The sequence below is a fragment of the Fragaria vesca genome, linkage group LG6, assembly GCF_000184155.1.
Source record: "Fragaria vesca subsp. vesca linkage group LG6, FraVesHawaii_1.0, whole genome shotgun sequence".
Classification (NCBI taxonomy): Eukaryota; Viridiplantae; Streptophyta; class Magnoliopsida; order Rosales; family Rosaceae; genus Fragaria; species Fragaria vesca.
Window position 1 is genome coordinate 3,437,218 of NC_020496.1, and position 19,530 is coordinate 3,456,747.

Genomic DNA, 19,530 nt, shown 5'->3' on the forward strand with positions numbered 1-19,530 from the left:
GGTCTAAGTTCTTGGTAGAGAGGNTCGAGAATGTTGATACAGCTATAGGCAGTAGGCGTTAGACCAGAAATTTTAATTCTAAGCAGGGGTCAAAATTTAAATAAGTCACAATTACATAGTCATTGTATGTTAATAATGATATATTATACTATATATAGTTAAAATCATCAACCACAATAGCTTCAATTTTAAAAAAATATATCACATTGTTTGATTTATCCCAAAAAAATAAAATAAATTGATGCCGTGTAAAAATAGAAGAAAACTAATAGTCCAATGTGTTATACACTTTACTTATACCCGAGAAATTGACAAATATTTCTTCTTATTGTTGCTTGAATCTATTGAGCAAGTCACAAGCAAAATCTTTTGTTAAAGAAAGATAAATACATATAAGCTTAGACTGTAAATAAGCTTCATTTATTGTCTGGTCATAATATAGTTAGCCTATCTTAACCTTTAGACTAGGAATAGTGGACAATTATTTCAGAAGGGTCATTCTCAGCCAATGGACTTGGTTTCATATGAAAGAAGCATAAAACTCAACCAATCAGCAACAATTCTCAAATGTTGAGAAGGGTCAGCTGACCTCTCTCGCCCTCTATTGGCTACGCCCCTCGCTATAGGATGTCGCCCCTCTTGGGCTCCTTCTTTTGTCTTGCACTTCAAGGGAATTTGTTATTGGTGGGCATTTGCTGCGGAAGATAAGGAAGTCATCCTTCCATTCAAGGATTAAAATATCGGTATCAGTAGATATATCGGTCATTTGAAAAAGGGAGATTTCGGATATATCGGGGAAACCCGGGAAAAATACGGTATTTTGGGAAGAATTTTTTTTCGAAAATATTTAATTTATTGGATTTATATATAAATATTACAAACATCAACTTCATCTACATCTAGAATGAGAATCTAGGTTGTTGATAAGAGTCATAAGACACACGCTGGTCCACAAAAGTACAATAATCAGACCAAGACATATAACTCATATAGTACAAATTGTAGTGTTGAATATGATAATCATATATGTCTTTAGAGCTGCTGATTGTTTCCCCTATAAGTGGATAGTAAGGATGAATCCAACTGGTTGACTGATCACTGACTTTCGCGCATTGATTATAGCCATAAACATTATAGCCATATTGATTGTTGTCTTCTTGGGATTCATTTGAGGTTCCAGTCCCACTACCTAAACTGATAGAATCAAAACTTAGCGCAACTGAAGCAACATCTTGATCATCATTTGGACCTCTAGTCCTCCTCCCATACATGGTATCCTCTTGCGCTCCATACCTAGTACTTCTATAACCATGATCATGGGAGGCATGATCGTAATCACTCAAGATATGGTGGGAGTGTGGGACGTTGGAGTCACATGACTCACATCTCTCTCTCTCTCTCTCTCTCTCTCTCTCTCTCTCTCTCTCTCTCATCTCTATAATTGTGTTCTCTATCTTATGTCACAGACTCACGGTCTCACCAGTACACCTGTGTTCTCTATTTTATACTCATTCTCTTTCTCAAGTGTAAATATTCCTCCACTATCCACTCATCTTCAAGTTTGATAATTGTGTAATAGATCAATCTGCATCCAGATATATCTCGAAAGGAATCATGCTCTTCTCGAGAGTCGAAACCACCACTCTTCATTGGGGTACACCTCGAGGGAATTACTTCTCTTCCGGATATCATTTCAATTTTTTACAGATATTTTTTTAATATGTCGGTGATATATCGAAAATATCATAAATGTCGGAGATATTTCCTGAATATCGGTGATATTTGACGATATTTCTTAAATATCGAGGAAATATTGTAGATACGGTGGAAGATAAGATATTAACCTTTATAGATATATCAGTCCTTCAAAAAAAGGAGATATCGGAGGATATATCGAATATATCACAGAAATTTTAATCCTTGCTTACATTTGATACGAGTGATGAGCAATTTCATCGGATACCGGTGCCAGATTGTTTTGATTTTTATAACGAGAGACATTATAGGGGCCTTGCTGTGTTGAAAGAATGCATTGTTCTTCTGACCTATGAAGCAGAAGATGAAGTTCCTAAATCTTTTAACATATGGATGATGGATGAGTCTACAGGTGTTACGTGTTCTTGGATAAAATACTTGGCGTTCGGACCGGTGGAAGGGATCATGATTCCACTAGTATTTTGGAACCGTGAGGAGCTTCTAATGGTTACCAGTGAGAAATTTTTTAGAACCACGTGACATTGACATTGTCTAGTGATTCTCCTTACCTATAAGATGATGTTGCCATGTGGAAATTTTGACTTGTCTGATTGTCAGTTAACAACAAACTAACATAATTCTCCACCTCTTTTCTCTTGCCGTCAGAAAAAGGCAAAAAAAAAAAAATCAAACCCAGATCTGCAGATTTTAAGAGGGGTTGATAGATACCCAGATCTGCAATCCTCTTTTCTTCTTTTCTTTTTCTCATCTTCATGACTTTTGATATGAATCAAAGAACAGAAAATTGATTCTATACTTAGTATATGTAATCAAGTTACACCAAATCAAACCCACCTATATTCATTATTAGGAGGCGTTTGGCAGAGGAGACTAGTTTAGATTGACATCACAACCAGACTTGATTAGTATGGGACTTGGATTTATCATACTTATCTGGTGTTTGAAACAACCAGATTACAACACAACTGGAATTCGAACAGAAATACAGAATCAATGAACCAACAAATTAATTAAAGTTCAATCCCTTTTTGATTCCAAATAGATTATTGGAACGGGTTATCCCTAGAATAGCCCATGCTTTCAGGATAGATTCATGTTCTCCGGCGGGGCACACTCAATCATTCCGGCGATCTCAATATTTTGCAGAACACCGACATCGGCGAAATCAAAAGGTCGGTTGAGAAGAGTAAAAAAGAAGCATAAAATAGAAGAAGAAGAAAGGAGATGAAGCTGATGAGAGGCAATAATTAGAGTACGAGACCTATGAAGGAGAGGAGATGATGTTCATGTCTGGAGGGAGGTTGAAGAACAGATAAGTACGTATTGAAACTGGAGTAGCGATAGATGTCTTTGCACTGTATGACGGCAACCTTAACGACAGAGTTTAAGCGTTTAATTTATTATTCATAGGTATCAAAATTTCCACGTGGAAACATCATATAGGTAAAGAGAACCACCGGGCAATGTCACGTGGTTCTCTGAGAGCGTTGGAAAATTTCTCCAATGGCAGTCGTATGGTTTCCTATAACATAGGTACCAAAAAGCTCCACCGTTTAAGGCGTGGAAGGCGCACGCTATTTGCAAGCTGTTAATTATGTAAATAGTGTTATTTCCGTCAAAGAGACCGCAAGCCTAATATTGAGGCCATAGATAATTTCTAGTCATAATAGTTCTCATCCAAAAAAATTATACTTCTAATAAAAAGTCAAAACAGTACTTGATTTAGCCCATTGTAAAATCCTTTTTTGTCATCAGAAAATTCACACTATAGATATCCGCCCAATTCATACGAGTATTCATTTTCGCACAACTAATTTCCAGAAATTTAATCATTCATTAGTTGGTATTTAGTAACAAAACATGAGACAACCAAAATTTAAGTACTGTACCCCATGTAATCCAAATCATCAATCCACCAGCTTTCTTGCTTAATTTCATCAAAAATAACACAAACATCATTTACAACATCAGAAGAGTATAGATAGAATGTCAAGACCTCATTTATTTTTTACTCAAGAACATCCATTGGAGGCTCAGCATAACATAAGAAAAAGCCTGTTAGTAATGTAACAAAATGAGATTCACCATAACAGAACGAGCTTGATTCAAGGTTTACAATATCTGAAAAGGATGATTCTCAACATACAAAGATAAGGCCAATTGACAGGGAAAGGGTACGTAACTCTTTAAGCTGGGTTATGATACTCAGAAGACGAACACTTATGAAATAGATAAACATAAGATTCTTCATTTCTTCCTGATGATAAGCACAGTTAATCGCCAATATCCTCAATCTAGATGTTCCATCTGCAAAGCAAGGCAAACAATAAGGAACACCCACAATACAGAAAGGACCATTATAATATTCAGTAGATGCCATAGCATGACTACTCCTTAGTGATTGCAATTCATCAGATCATTTGAAAGCATACCATTATAAGGAACAAATGTTTTGGCATGACAATGCCTCACTGATTCTACCAAAGGAAATATCTGCTTTAATAAATAAAAAACAATAACAAGTACACATGAAGGATCATAGATACAATGACAGTATTAAGTGCAGGCATACCTTCCAAAGACCGTCATTAAGATAATGCATGTTGTCAACTCCAATTCCCTTGTTGATCAGCTTACTGTACGCCAAACAGAGGACTCAACTTGTTGAATAAACCAATCAAAAATAGATAAGTAATCTAACTCTGATACACATATGATGTTGCCATAAGATGAACTTAGAGATGTCTATATAACAGACGGTGCCAAATAGAAAGGTCTACATTGACCACCTACTCCACTGAGGCACAACCGCACAACAATAAAATTTTCATGTCATTCCAGGTCAACAAATACAAATTACTGATATTGGATTCAACTAACAAATATCTCTTCCACATTTTTACAGGCTTAGGATAACAGGAGAAGCAGTAATCAAACAAATTGAACAATTGGTTACGCTACTTGAGGTTTATACCAAATAACAAGTGGGAATAAAAAGAATAAAACTGTAAACAATGCTAAGGTGTTTGTACTTTGTAGAGCAGAAATCATGTGGTAGACAAGGATGTATTATCAAATGCGAGTATGAGCAACCATAGTTACTCTTTCTTCATTCCTTTTATTCAATAAATGAGGATAATACTTGGCTAACCAGAAAGACACATCAGTAAAGTTTTAAACATTGTCTGTCAGATATTTGAAGATTGAATCAGTCACTGCATACTCCATCACTTCCTTTTTCTCACACTATTTAGTTGAAATTTAATATAAGACCTTAACTTACATTTCTTTTGCTGACATTTTTGTGAAGCCAATAGCAAGGGCATGCTGCTTTCCTTCTGCCATTATTGCCTGACAGTATGCAGTCCCACAGATCAGAATCATAAACTTCTTATCTCCCTTACATGTGAAGGAAACTAATCCAAATCAATTCTACATAATACCTGAACTTTTTTTATTTTCTAAAATCAAATCTCAGTCAGAACCATAAATAAGAAACCAAAAAGAAGCAAAAAACGAAAAACAAAAAACAAAAAAGGATGTCGGAGTTTTACCACAGGAGTTTCTGCAGCAACTTCGTCATCCAAAGCACCACCAGGAGAAGTTAAACCTGGACACATTATGTTTGCACCAGCAAGAACAAACTTTATGGCACCCCTATCTACTTGTAACTTTTTCATTATATCTGGATCTGCCAAAACCAAAACAAAAGATTCCGGGTATTCCCGGATACACATTATTGAGGAAAAATTCCAAAAACAAGGGAATTCATGTAGTTGCATGAGAGATTCATAGAACGAAATTAATTATGGTATTTTCAAACAAAAATTATTAAGAGCAGTTTGATCCTATTAATGCCCCTTTCCACCTTTTTCCCCTAAATTCATAATTTTTGACTTGTGATATACTATGAAATCCTTCTCTCTTCATTATGGTACCAGCATGTTGTTGAATGGATTCTTCCAAGCACAAGAACTGCTTCCTCAGAGTAGGGCTCATTCTTATTTGCTGATCCCACAGATTAGATGGTTTCTATTGTCATCTCATTCAAAATACCTTCTTATTTACTAATTTATTCTGGAAAATTTGTGAAAACTGTCTAGTCATTCCCATCATCATCCTGGAGTTAAAACAAATCATTTATCATTCTATTCTCAAGTGTAAACAGAAGCAAAGTTTTTGGTACAACTACCACTTAGCAGTTTATTAGAAGATCCTGCCAAATCATTCACTCCTAAATCTTTTTTACACCCTTACAAGGAAGAAGCCAAAAAATAACTTGACCGAAAAAAACCACGACAACCTAAAATGAGATACAGATAGTTTATTTGGAAAGAACATTTTACATTGGTGAAGCAGTCTGAGAGTAGGCATATATGGTCCATCACGTATGTTGAAAAATAGTGGCACACTGTTTACCACCACCAAGTTTAGATGGTTCTGACTGCCAAGTGGAGGTTGAAAGAAGTTATGAGATAAATTGGTTATTATTGCAGAGTTAGAAGTAAACCGTATTAGCAGGAACAACAGAGTCAAACCATTTAGCAACAATGAGAGGAGATTTCTTTGGAAGCAAATCATCCAACACTTGTTCCAGTCCAGGGTACTGCAAGTAGAGTTAAATTTGTGTCAAAAACATAAGCAAAATATATCTCGAAGCATCAGTAATACTATGTAGAGGCCACTGGTCGTAGAATAGTTTTACCTCTTCTGCAATACTTTGTCGAATTTTACGCTGGACAGATGCCTTTACTTGGTTTTGTGCCGATACCTCTTCAGTTGAAAATCTGCATTGTAACAATATATGAATTGGTGATGGAAAAACATGTTTAGCGAGATAGATTGCACAGTTCAAGAGCTTGCTTCTCCAAAAAGCAGCATAATTGCACAAAAAATAAACTCACCAGAGACAGTTCAACATTTCACACTTGTATCTAATCATTTAAAGTTTTCTTATAACCACAAAAAATAACTGCCCAACTCACCTCCTTACTTTCTAGTTTCTACTCCAGAAAAAATAAAAAAATAAAAAATAAAAAGCACAAATGCAAAGCCAAAAAATCGAAAATTACAACCCTTAGAAAAACATAATCAAACAAAGCAAGAATCTTTAATTAAGGTTCATCGAATTAAACCAAACCTATGCATCATCCGTGTCAATTATCAACAAAGAATGGAACAAGTGCCAACCCAGATACAAAATAACATTGATAGATAGTTGTATGCGGGATTGTGTTTATAAGCTTACTTTTTGAACATGTTTGCAGATGGAAGGAAAGAACAGATCTATGATCTTCGACTCCCAAGTAGAAATAAAATAAAAATCAACTGGTTAGGGCGGGATAGAACCGAACACTAAAACCTTGAGCTCTGTTTTTATTTTTCCTGGAAAAACTGAGACTGGTGCGGGGATCAGTTTCGCAGCTGCGAACTATAGTCCGCGACTCCTCGTTGGAGGCAAGTGGTGCGCCACTTGCGGGCTTTTACACTCGCCTGGCTCGAAATGAGATAATGTTTGGGCTTAAACGATTTGGTTATCTGAATGGGCCGTATAATCTAGGACATCATTGCACAACAAATAAAGTTGAAGCGTTTAATGCCACTAGTCCCCAAGTCCACATCCATATGGGGAAGAGCATAAAAATTGTCGGTTGTACAACTAGGTATTGAGGCATGAATGGCAACAATAGAAGGAAACTAGACAAAATCCCCGTGGGTTGCTGCGGGTATGGGTCACCTCGTGATCTGTTCTAATAATAGTTATTGTTCATATGAAGTATGAAGTTGTTTTATTTTTTTATCATGTAAATAACTCAAATATTACAATTAGTTTTTCGTGAGTTAAACTCATAACCTCATATTTTTTAAAGAGAGACTATGTCGCTAAATCAAATGGTATTAGGCGTATGAAAATCAAGCATATGACGGTTTTTACATGAAATTCTTTGAGTGATAGTGTGGCTAACTTATAAACATTTGTATGAAAATTAGAGTGATTATATAGTGAGTTTTCAGTTAGCACGATTTTTGTTGTGTAAGCTTAGTTTTAGTGCATCAAAGTGACAATTATGGCATGACATAAATATGACTATGGCATATGACCCATTACTCTTTAAAACTTTTGAGACACAACATTTTATGCCCTAAGTTAATTGTGTTTTGTGAGAAAACTATTAGAAGGATTAAATTGTGTTTTTGTTATTTTTTGGATTTAGGTTAATGTTTTTGGTTAGGACAAGATGTTTAATGCAATACTATATATAACAGTGCGCTTAAGTCGTGGGGGTTTGTAACAAATGTCTGGCAAAAATAAATGGCTTTCTGGCCAGCCAAATCCGACTGCATAGGGGCCTCTATCTTCTTTTGGCAACGATATCGATGAGGGATATATATATATATATATATATATATATATATATAGCCCCCTTCCATTGAGGGAGTACAATTTAGTTACTCAATGGCTATTGTGTTCAACAAAACAAGAAAACCAGCGACATAGTATCTTCTGGAGTACATGCACTATCAAAGAAATGCCCATGTCATTGATAATAGACAGTGGAAGTTGCGAGAACTTCGTCTCAAAGAAAGTGGTGGAACACTTCAATCTTCTTACTACGAAACATAGGGCTCCATATGCCATTGGATGGATCAAGAAAGGCCCAGAAGTTCGCATCACCGAAACATATAAAGTGCCAATTTCAATTGGGAAATTCTATCAAGATGAAGTTGAACGTGATGTGGTAGACATGGACGCCAGCCACATACTTCTAGGCAGACTGTGGCCGCATGATGTCAACACTATCCACAATGAAAGAGAAAACACAGTATTGTTCATATGGGAAAAACACCATATTACTTTGAAGCCTAAGACCAAGCCTACAAATTTGGTTTCACCAAAACAGTCTAACTTTCTTATTGTTGTTGAACCTGGTGAAAAGGTGGAAGAACTTGTGAAGGATGCAGAAGCTATTTATCCTTTGGTAGTTAGGGAAGTAATGGTGGCTGAAAGCAACAAAGAGGAGAAGAAAATTCCAAAAGAAGTCCAGCAATTACTGCAGGATTTTGAAGAATTATTGGATGATGATTTTCCAAATGAACTACCTCCTATGCGAGATATTCAACACCAAATCGATCTTGTCCCTGGGGCTAATTTACCTAACCTCCCTCATTATCGGATGAGCCCTAAGGAGAACGAGATACTTAGAGAGAAAATTGAAGAGTTGCTGCGAAAAAGACACATTCGAGAAAGCATGAGCCCTTGTGCAGTGTCTGTTTTGTTAGTACCAAAGAAGGATGGGAGCTGGAGGATGTGTGTGGACAGCCGTGCAATCAACAAGATCACAATAAAATATCAGTTTCCGATTCCTTGACTTGAAGATATGTTGGATGTCCTAGGTGGCTCAGTAGTGTTCTCTAAAATTGATCTAAGAAGTGGATATCATCAAATTCGAATCAAACCAGGCGATGAATGGAAGACGGCATTCAAAAGCAAAGATGGGCTCTATGAATGGTTAGTCATGCCGTTTGGATTATCTAATGCACCTAGTACTTTCATGAGAGTGATGAATCAAGTCCTGAAGCCTTATATTGGGACGTGTGTGGTGGTATACTTTGACGACATACTAATCTACAACAAGAGCAAGGAAGAACACTTGCAACATCTGCGCAAAGTTCTTCAAGTTCTCTAAGAAAATAAGTTGTACGTGAACTTGAAGAAGTGCAGCTTCATGACCAAGAAGCTTATGTTTTTGGGTTTTATTGTTAGCTCAAAAGGTATACATGTTGACCAAGACAAGGTGAAAGCAATTCAGGAATGGCCTACACCTAAAACTGTTGGTGACGTACGAAGTTTTCATGGATTGGCAACCTTTTATCGCCGCTTTGTGCTAAATATCAATGCTTTCACTGCACCAATAACCGAATGTCTGAAGAAAGACAGATTTCAATGGGGTGAAGAATAGGAAAAGAGCTCTGCCATGATTAAGTACAAGTTAAGCACAGCACCGGTACTAGCTTTGCCTGATTTTGACAAGATTTTTGAGGTAGAAACTGATGCTTGTGGAGTAGGAATAGGGGCTATCTTATCTCAAGAAAGAAAGCCAGTGGCGTATTTTATTGAGAAGCTTAATGAAGCTAGGCAAAAGTGGAGTACATACGACCAGGAGTTCTATGCGGTTGTTTGTGCCTTGAAGTAATGGGAGCATTATCTAGTGCAGAGGGAATTTGTGCTATACACCGACCATCAAGCCTTGAAATATATCAACAGTCAAAGAAGTGTGAACAAAATGCATATCCGGTGGGTTACTTTCCTACAAAAGTTCCCTTTTGTGATCAAATACAAGTGTAGAACACTTAACCGTGTTGCAGATGCGTTAAGTCGAAGAAGCCAACTATTGGTTACACTTTCTCAAGAGGTTATTGGGTTTGAATTTTTGAAAGAGTTTTATGAGGAAGATGAAGACTTCAAAGAAATTTGGGCCAAGTGTGTGAAGCAAGAACCCTGCAACGACTTCTTCATCAAAGAAGGGTATCTTTTTCAAGGAAATAGAATATGCATACCAAGGTCTTCACTTAGAGAGATGTTGATTCGAGAATTACATGGAGGTGGCTTAAGTGGACATCTAGGTAGGGAGACAACTATAGCGAGTCTGGAGGAGAGATATTATTGGCCTCAGCTGAAACGAGAAGTGGGAAACATCGTCCGTAAGTGTTACATCTGCCAATCTTCTAAGGGACGATCTTGAAATACAGGACTCTATACGCCTCTGCCAGTACCTAAGGGAATTTGGGAAGACCTCACCATGGACTTCATATTAGGGTTACCTCAGACACAACAAGGAGTTGACTCTATATTTGTGGTAGTGGATAGGTTTTCAAAGATGGCACACTTCATACCATGTAAGAAGACATCTGACGCTTCTCACATTGCAAGATTGTTCTTTAAAGAAGTGGTCTGTTTGCATGGAAGTGCCTCAGTCTATTACTTCTGATCGAGACCCCAAGTTTCTAAGCCATTTTTGGATTACTTTGTGGAAGATATTTGGGACTACGCTCAATCGAAGCATTACCGCTCATCCACAAACCGATGGACAGACCGAAGTTACTAATAGAACATTGGGGAATATGATTCAGAGTACTTGTGGAGACAAGCCAAAGCAGTGGGATGTTGTTTTGCCTCAGGTTAAGTTTGCCTATAACAGTTCAGTTCACAGCTCTATTGGAAGGACACCATTTTCAGTGGTGTATGTTTCACCTCCTAAACTTGTGGTTGACTTGGCTTATGTTCCAAAGGGTAAGGATTTTAGTGAAGCGGCTACGTCAATGGCAAGAGAAGTGCAGGGAGTCCAAGATGAGGTTAAGCAGAAACTGAAAGTTACTAATGAGAGGTACAAGGCTATTGCAGATTCTCATCGGAGTGAGAAGATTAACGAAGGAGACACTGTGATGATTTTCTTACGAAAAGAAAGGTTTCCTATTGGCACCTACAGCAAGCTCAAGCCCAGGAAGGATGGACCGTACAAAATTATCAAGAAAATCAATGACAATGCATAAGTCATTGATCTGCCAGATACTATGGGAATATCCAAGACCTTCAACGTTAGTGACATACATGCCTACCAAGCTGATGATGATGACGTTTTCTATCCTGACATATACTCGAGGTCGAGTTCTTCTAAAGTGGAGGAGACTGATATAGAACAGCTTGCGCAAACATTTGAGACACATCTTAATAGGAAGACAAAGAAAACAAAGTCAAAGCAGCAGCTTTGAATCTGCAAAGCAGTAGCTTTGTTCCTGTCAAGACCCACCCAGAATTTCACCCTGAAACCCGAAGTAAATCCTGCGGGGACCACCTCCAAGGAAAGTTTACCAAAAATTCGACATAACATCTCTTGAAAATGGACAACCCTTTCTATTAATACATGCATACACTTCTGAAAATCCAAATCCAACCTTAAACTCTTGGAGCCTTCGTGCTCCCCAAAACACAACATCTCCCAATTTATTTACTAACTCTAACAATGGAAGCTGGGTTGGAGGCCGACCGAACGGGACCGGTGCGGTGGCGGTTGGTGGCCGGACGGCGGTGAACGGTCGGGTTGAAGTTCCGGCAGGGTGATGGCTCGAGAGGAAAACCGGGAGAGAGAAAGAGAAAAGAAAGAGAGGGAGATGGGTTTGGGCCTCTCCAAACCGGTCCAACACCTATATACCCACACCAACTCCAAAATAAAACACCCCGAAAAATAAATACCCTAATAAAAATTACCTTTTACTAGCTAAAATTTACCAATTTTACCATCGTCATATTTTTCTCCTATGAAGAATTCTCCGAAATAATCGTCCCTCAAAACCCCTCTAGGGACCAATTAAACCATAACTTATTGACGGAGACGGTAAAATTCTTATTAATACCAAGCTAGTAAATAAGGTAAAATTTTAAGGGTCGGGATGTGACAATTCTTCCCTCATAAAAATTTCGTTCTCGAAATTTACATACCTAACAATCAAAGAGATAGAAATACTGCTGCCTCATTTGCTGCTCTAACTCCCAAGTAGCTTCCTCTACTTGATGACTTCTCCAAAGCACCCTGACAAATGGGATTGACTTGTTCCTAAACATTTGCTCCTTTCGGTCAAGAACCTGTACCGGCTCCACATCATAAGTCAAATCCTTCTTCAAACTAATTGGCTGCTCTTGCAACACATGAGAGGGATCAACAATAAACTTGCGAAACATGCATGGATATATGAAACACATTATGTATCTTGGATAACTCCGGAGGCAAAACTAACCGATACGCAAGAGAGCCAACTTGATCTTAAAACCCATAAGGACCAATAAATCTCGGACCAAGCTTTTCACGTTACCAAAACGTACCACCCCTTTCCAAGGAGACAATTTTGAAAACACCCAAACACTCACTTGAAACTCATGGTCCTTCCCGCGGACATCTTTAAAACTCTTCTGGCTACTAAGAGCTGCCTTGAGTCTATCTCTGACTCCTTTAACCTTTTCATTTGAATCCTGAATTATTTTAAATCTTCTCGAAGACTCTAAATCATTCATTGAACTACCACTAAGGTATGCACACTCTTTCTTGAGCAATGGAAATAGTTAACCCAAATAAAACGCATACATTTACTATCACCATCGGGCTAAAATCTCCTAACATCACGTAACAACCTCGTCATTACGCTGCTCACAAACTCAACAATGAAGCCCACTTGCAAGGAAACTAAAGTTCAAGTTCACGCACTCCCACATGCTCATAGGGGTCAAAATTAAGACCTGCTAATTGAACATATTTAAGGATGCACACACTGCATAACTGTAACAATCACTTCTAATACCGAGACACTTCGCAGAGTCTTTCGCGGAGTCAAAGCTCTCGCAAGTCCACAAGACAACCTTGCTCTGCCTAAGTGACCAGTCCACCAACAGATGATAACCTCGATTCTCGAAATGACATTATGAAAAGATCAATACCACGTCACTTAGGTCTCTCCACCAAAACTATTACATTACCATTTTATGCACCACAAACTAGCAGCTTATGGGAATTCCAACTCTCTCCTGATTCTGCTATCTCCACTATTCTCTTTACCACAAACCAGAAGATAATCTGAAGCATGACTATCATGTGGAAATTGGATATTCCTCCTTGCTCGCCATAAACAAAAATGACAAATAATGCCCACGAAGATTGGCACAGTCAATTCATGATGCCAAACTTGACGTTGAAATCCACATAAATAGAACACCTTCCTTAAGCATTGACAAAATTTACATCTCCAGCCATGCTACTTATTCGGGTGCAATCGCGACCCCAAGAGCAACATTTAAAAACACACGGCTCACTCTAGCCATTCCACAATAATGATTCTAAATGCCAAAACCTTTGAACCCGACAAACACACCTCTTTTTCTACCTCTAACAACAATAAATCTGATAGCAGAAAACAATCTGTAAATCAGACATGCTCAAGTCTCCTACACCTTCCAGGGCCACGGCTTCCCACCAAAAAGATTCTTCGATAACCGAGCTTGCAATAACATGCGACTAACAAAAGCAAAGATACATTTTTTTATACAAGACCCACTACTACACCTTGTGGTTCACCAACCAACCATGAATTCAAGCAAGAATCAAAACTCATGGCTAAACTCAGCTCAAGTTCCAGAAGAAATAACCTAAAGCACACGAAAGGCAAGTCCTCTAACTTCGAGCTCAAAAGCTCCACAAATCTCCGATATTCGCCAGAACCCGTTTCAAAATCGCACTAGAAACCTCAACTAATCATCCTGACACCAACGGATGTACGCACAACCAAAAAGCGAAGACCTCCCAAATCAAACTTGGATCAATGAGTGGTCCCACCACAAAACGATCCCGAGAAGAGACGTTGATTAACCTATCCATATATCTACTACTCACAAATTAAATCTCTTAATAAACCTTGACTCGAAATGCTTCTTGAGTCAACAGGGGAAAACCCTCTTCCAATAGGCTACACATAAAAAAAAATATACCTACAACGACACAAACCATTTATTCAACATCACCACGCAACTCACAAACTACCCCACAGGACTTACGGCTCAAAGATTCATCGCTTAATTGAACTCTAGCTCACTTGGGATCACCACTGGATATATCCCTAATCCACGACTACGACACAAATACCAGTTTAACATTTACCTCAAAACTTCGACAAAATAACCAGAATCTCTAACCTTCAAATCGTAGCGTTGAATTCGTACTCCATAAATTTCAAGCTCTGAGGATGCTACCCAAAAACTACAGTAGGAATAATTTATATATTCCCACACACACCACAACCAAAAACTCTGCTCCATCTCACCAAATTAGAAATAAGGTGAGTGAACAGATCCTCCCAGTGAGGTGTCGTAGCTAGTCACCAAGAGCTAACGAAGTGATGTCAATAAACCAACTTCGATCACAAATTCAAGACTTAAATCAGCCACCCGGAACGACACTGCTAAAAAAAAAAATTACTTTGGACACCCACGCACTCTTGCTCTATGATCCAGTGTGTTTTATTCCACTGCTACCACTTCCACAAACTCCACACAACTGCTATAGAATACCTATGACAACACGTAATAAATTCACCAGGTGTTGTTGTAAAACTGGAGTGACCACAACCATCCCACTCTCACTCCACCATTGCTTTTCAATTCCATCTAAATTTATCATCTTCCCAAAACACTCAACAAAACTAGAAACCAAACTTCAACACCTAGAATTCCGAAAGAATCCATACTGGCCCCACGATTAAAATAATATAACCGTCACTTCATAATTCCAAACTTGCTTGAAACTCAAAACATTTAGTGCCACCAATCAATTTCTAAAATTCCCCGACTGCGGCACAACAACAAGTTGTCACAACGCACTGACCAATGACTTTTGTAAGGCCAACAATCCAAAGAATTTTAATCTTGGAGTCAATATGTTGAACATCTCAACTAACTTCAACTAATCCATCTTTTAGACGAAAGTCATCAAAAATCTTACTATTCATCGACTGCTATTAACCTCCTTCTCCAAAATGCTCTAATTATACTCTTTAATATGATGATTCCAAGGATAAGAACATATCCTTAATTAGAGCTATATGGCCAGAACATGCGCCACCATAACAAGCATTAACCACAAAAATCCCAACTGACTTTCGCTGCGGAGAAAGCAGTTGAAATTTGGTCATCAATCCAGACTTCTCTAAATTGATAGCCTTTTTATTAGCCACAAATCCCCCGTGACTAATTAGCCCAAAATTAAAGTCATCAACAACTTGAATAGGTACCTCTTTGAATTACTATGGGTACCTCACCACATCACTTCAACTAACCTTTACATCTATATATAGAAATACACTACTTCGAACTTTTCTTCTAACTCTTTGCTCCAGAAACCACGTAACTCGATGCCAAGATTTTCCAGACTACTACAACTTCACACTTCCCCACTATAACTAGTGAACTCCAAGGCTTGAGTTAAACTTTTCACCTTCTACCCATTCGCACGAGATGCTCACCCTAACATCTTAATCATAACCCAAACAATCATTGATCACATGAAAGGAATGCTGCCACGCATATGAGTTCTCATCTCGTACTTGAACGCTAACAATTTATGATATCAACTCGATAACCCTTGAAAAAGGCATAAACCAAACACCTCCTTCCCTAATCAAAGCAGGATGATCACTTCAGAGGTCAGCATACGGAGGCATAGTCTTGAAGATATACACATTTATGGACAATACTATCCATAGATAAGATAGGAACAACTACATCACAAACCTAATCAACACATAGTGTCTAAAACATATAATGCTAATAGATCCACCGCGATCGGACCATCACTCTATAGACACTAAGTATGACCAAGAATATGAGGTAGTACTAAAAAGAGAAAGGAATCGAATATCCTAGTGACCCACCCCGAATTTCACCCTGAAACCCGAAGTAAATCCTGCGGGGACCACTTCCAAGGAAAGTTTACAAAAAATTCGACATAATCTCCCTTGAAAATGGACAACCCTTTCTAATAATACATGCATACACTTCTGAAAATCCAAATCCAACCTTAAACTCTTGGAGCCTTCGTGCTCCCCAAAACACAACATCTCCCAATTTATTTACTAACTCTAACAATTTAATCTCATAATCAACAACCACAGTTCAGAACAACTCTATTTGAAAGGAGATGAACTAGAAATATACTGAGCGGAAGCTATACTATTGACTATGCCTCTTCTCCATGTACGCCCGACCTCAACTATGCAATCCTACAAACTGGGCATTTTTAAAACGAAGAGCCTAGGGGAAAACATTTGAAAACACGTTAGAGTGAGTGGACAAAAATAAATTAACGAATAAAATATTTATGTTTTCCCAAATCAATTTCCAAGGAAAATCGAATGCATGCTGCAAGCGATAAAACTTTTATCTCATAAATATCGAGCCTCTCAGGCTCTATAATATATGTATGTATTTACATACGTCCATACTCCCTATATAAATTCATGGGTCTATATAGGGCTACTACGCTCGCGTCCAACGCTCACGTCACGCCTTAATGCGGTGTTACACTATGCCATTAAGGTGGACAGACAGGTGTATAAATATGTGCCCATACCCCCTATATGAATTATACACTCATATAGGGCTACTACGCTCGCGTCCAACGCTCACGTCACACCATAATGCGGCTATATGCTACGCCATTAAGGTGGACAGACACATAGGGCTAGCTAGCTGTTATATACATACTCTTTGATAATTACATATTTATTTCGGTAACTCTTCAAGAGAAATAAAATGGTCAAAATTAAAATGACGTCAAAATGCTCCACAACATTAATTGTTCATTCATGAACCATAGCATGCATATTAATTAAAACAAAAGTCCACTCACAACTTTAGGCATAAGCCCGACGAAATCCAAATCGCCACTCCAGTGAGGTTTCCTCGAACCCTGGCACAAATATATAATTAATTTCCCAACTAAAAATCCAATATTTAAACAAAATAGGCAAGATTAACCGAGAGCCATACTCACACTCATCATTGCCTAACTTCGATACGGTCCACACCTCAACACTAAAACCAGCAGCCTTAACTACACCCTTTCACAGATTATACAACTTTAATCCAACGGCCGGATTCTACCTTATTAATCCGCCAAAATTACCAAACTTCGGAAATTCACAAACCTATCCAAAACTCATCCAAAAATTCCATAATTCATATCAATAAACTCCCCTAAATATTCCACATTTAAAACCATAAAAATCTCCCACACAGCGGCGGCCGGAGGCCGACTCCGGCGACCTCCAATGCCTATGAAATTTTGACAGCATCTTCCTCTCAACCCCCTCTACAACTTTCCTAACTAGTACAAACATCAATTCCAAGCCTAACTAGGTCAATCGAGCAAAAACATCCTGAAAGCCCTAGAAAATTCAACTCCACATTTCTCCTTACCTAGCTCAAGAGAGGATGAGACCTTTGGAGGGGTTGCTGCATGGGAGGAGGGCTCTCTTTTGAGCCAAGCAGGTCCAGCTATGGCGGCCGAATGAGGAAGTTCCGGCGAGAAAACCACAACAAGAGCAGGACCTTTCGGGGGTGAGAACTCCTTCACGGCGGAGCTAGGGCGGCTCTCACCGGCCTAGAATGGAAGCTGGGTTGGAGGCCGACCGAACGGGACCGGTGCGGTGGCGGTTGGTGGCCGGACGGCGGTGAACGGTCGGGTTGAAGTTCCGGCAGGGTGATGGCTCGAGAGGAAAACCGGGAGAGAGAAAGAGAAAAGAAAGAGAGGGAGATGGGTTTGGGCCTCTCCAAACCGGTCCAACACCTATATACCCACACCAACTCCAAAATAAAACACCCCGAAAAATAAACACCCTAATAAAAATTACCTTTTACTAGCTAAAATTTACCATTTTTACCATCGTCATATTTTTCTCCTACGAATAATTCTCCGAAATAATCGTCCCTCAAAACCCCTCTAGGGACCAATTAAACCATAACTTATTAACGGAGACAGTAAAATTCTTATTAATACCAAGCTAGTAAATAAGGTAAAAATTTAAGAGTCGGGATGTGACAGTTCCTGCATATTTTCTATCAGCATTAGGATTACTTTACTTTCTATGTTTTCATTAGGATTTAAGTTTTATTTAGAATAAAGGATTCCTAGTAATTAAGTTTATTTCTATGCCTATATAAGGCCCTTGCTAGATTGTATTTTAATTCAAGTTATCAATAAGAAAACCCAAAAAAAAAAAATTAGAGTAGAAACTCTTGTGTTTTAGGCTTGTGCCTGTGTTTCGCTAGTGGATTCTAGCTTATTCCCTTACGGTTTCGACGCTTGACGAAACCTTATTTCTATCGTGATTACGTTTGACTTCAAAAACACGATATTAGTTTTGCTATTTTATTTCTAGTAATTTCCTATGTACTTATTACGTCTTGGGGCTTTTTTTTTTTTTTTTTTTTTTTTTTTGAAAGGAAGAAAGCTAGGCATTGTATGTGCTTCTATGAGCCAGAGGTTTGATATATACTGTAGATGGTCTATCCTACATATCACTGTAATGTTTTTCGTTGTGAAGCCTTGTCTGTCAATTGAGTGGCAGCGGATGGATAGGCGATGAGCATCTAATGAAATTGATTATTATTTTATTCAGAAAAACAAAACACCTCTTAGGGTCATCTAAGGCTATTTTTTTTTGTCAGAAATTTGGTTTTTTTTAAAAAAAATTGTTAAAATTTTTGTAGGATCATTTCACCCCCTTCTGGCCTCTAGCTACCCCCATGAATCCAACACAGTCAACACTGCTGAAGGCTCACGTCTAGTCTTGATACAATCAACCTTGCCAAATGGGGCCAAAATATGATTGATTAGAATTGTAATACTCCATTAGTTACGGATCCAGAGCCTCTAGCAGTCTAGCTGATGTTTTTGACTGTGTCATACTCTTATAATAGCTCCCAAGAAATGTCTTCGGGGAGCTATTCCATAGATAGCAAGCCTGCTCTCTGTGCCCCGAGAAAACAAGAAGAAAACGAAGGAAAAAGCAGAAAAAATATATATATAAAAATTGATCAACCTATCCGTCCTAACTGAATTATTGAATCTCAAAAACATTATAGAGCCGGTAAGCCTTTTCGATCGTCATTTCAATCTGATCATCTTTTATTTTTGTGTCAGTGCGCGCCTAGGAATTTAACCGTGCTATCCTCTCTATTTGTGCATTTCATGGCTGTAGACGAAGAAAAAAAGA

The 19,530-nt window shown here is 38.2% G+C and overlaps 2 protein-coding genes across 2 annotated transcripts; both read right to left on the reverse strand.

Annotated features, from left to right (window-relative positions):
- Positions 1-3,611: 3,611 nt before the first annotated feature.
- On the reverse strand, positions 3,612-7,206 carry LOC101299876 (malignant T-cell-amplified sequence 1-A-like). The gene is made up of 8 exons (XM_004302227.1): positions 6,965-7,206; positions 6,422-6,503; positions 6,255-6,322; positions 6,063-6,160; positions 5,271-5,407; positions 5,000-5,067; positions 4,289-4,352; positions 3,612-4,023 (listed from the first exon to the last, which is right to left on the reverse strand). The coding sequence occupies exons 1-8, from the start codon at positions 6,973-6,975 to the stop codon at positions 4,006-4,008; spliced, it is 546 nt and encodes a 181-aa protein (XP_004302275.1). The 5' UTR covers positions 6,976-7,206; the 3' UTR covers positions 3,612-4,005.
- A 5,008-nt stretch (positions 7,207-12,214) lies between these two features.
- LOC101310437 lies at positions 12,215-12,784 on the reverse strand. Its single transcript, XM_004304843.1, has 2 exons — positions 12,511-12,784; positions 12,215-12,411 (listed from the first exon to the last, which is right to left on the reverse strand). The coding sequence occupies exons 1-2, from the start codon at positions 12,782-12,784 to the stop codon at positions 12,215-12,217; spliced, it is 471 nt and encodes a 156-aa protein (XP_004304891.1).
- Positions 12,785-19,530: the final 6,746 nt, after the last annotated feature.

Excerpts from the sequence above, each read along its gene's own strand:
- LOC101299876 (XM_004302227.1), bottom strand. Across the intron at positions 6,161-6,254 it reads CCTCTCATTGTTGCTAAATG|TCAGAACCATCTAAACTTGG; the intron begins GTTTGACTCTGT and ends TCCACTTGGCAG. Across the intron at positions 5,408-6,062 it reads TCTCAGACTGCTTCACCAAT|ATCCAGATATAATGAAAAAG; the intron begins GTAAAATGTTCT and ends TGGTTTTGGCAG.
- LOC101310437 (XM_004304843.1), bottom strand. The coding sequence starts at position 12,784 with ATGAATGATTTAGAGTCTTCGAGAAGATTTAAAATAATTCAGGATTCA. Across the intron at positions 12,412-12,510 it reads GTTGGCTCTCTTGCGTATCG|AGCAGCCAATTAGTTTGAAG; the intron begins GTTAGTTTTGCC and ends ATGTGTTGCAAG.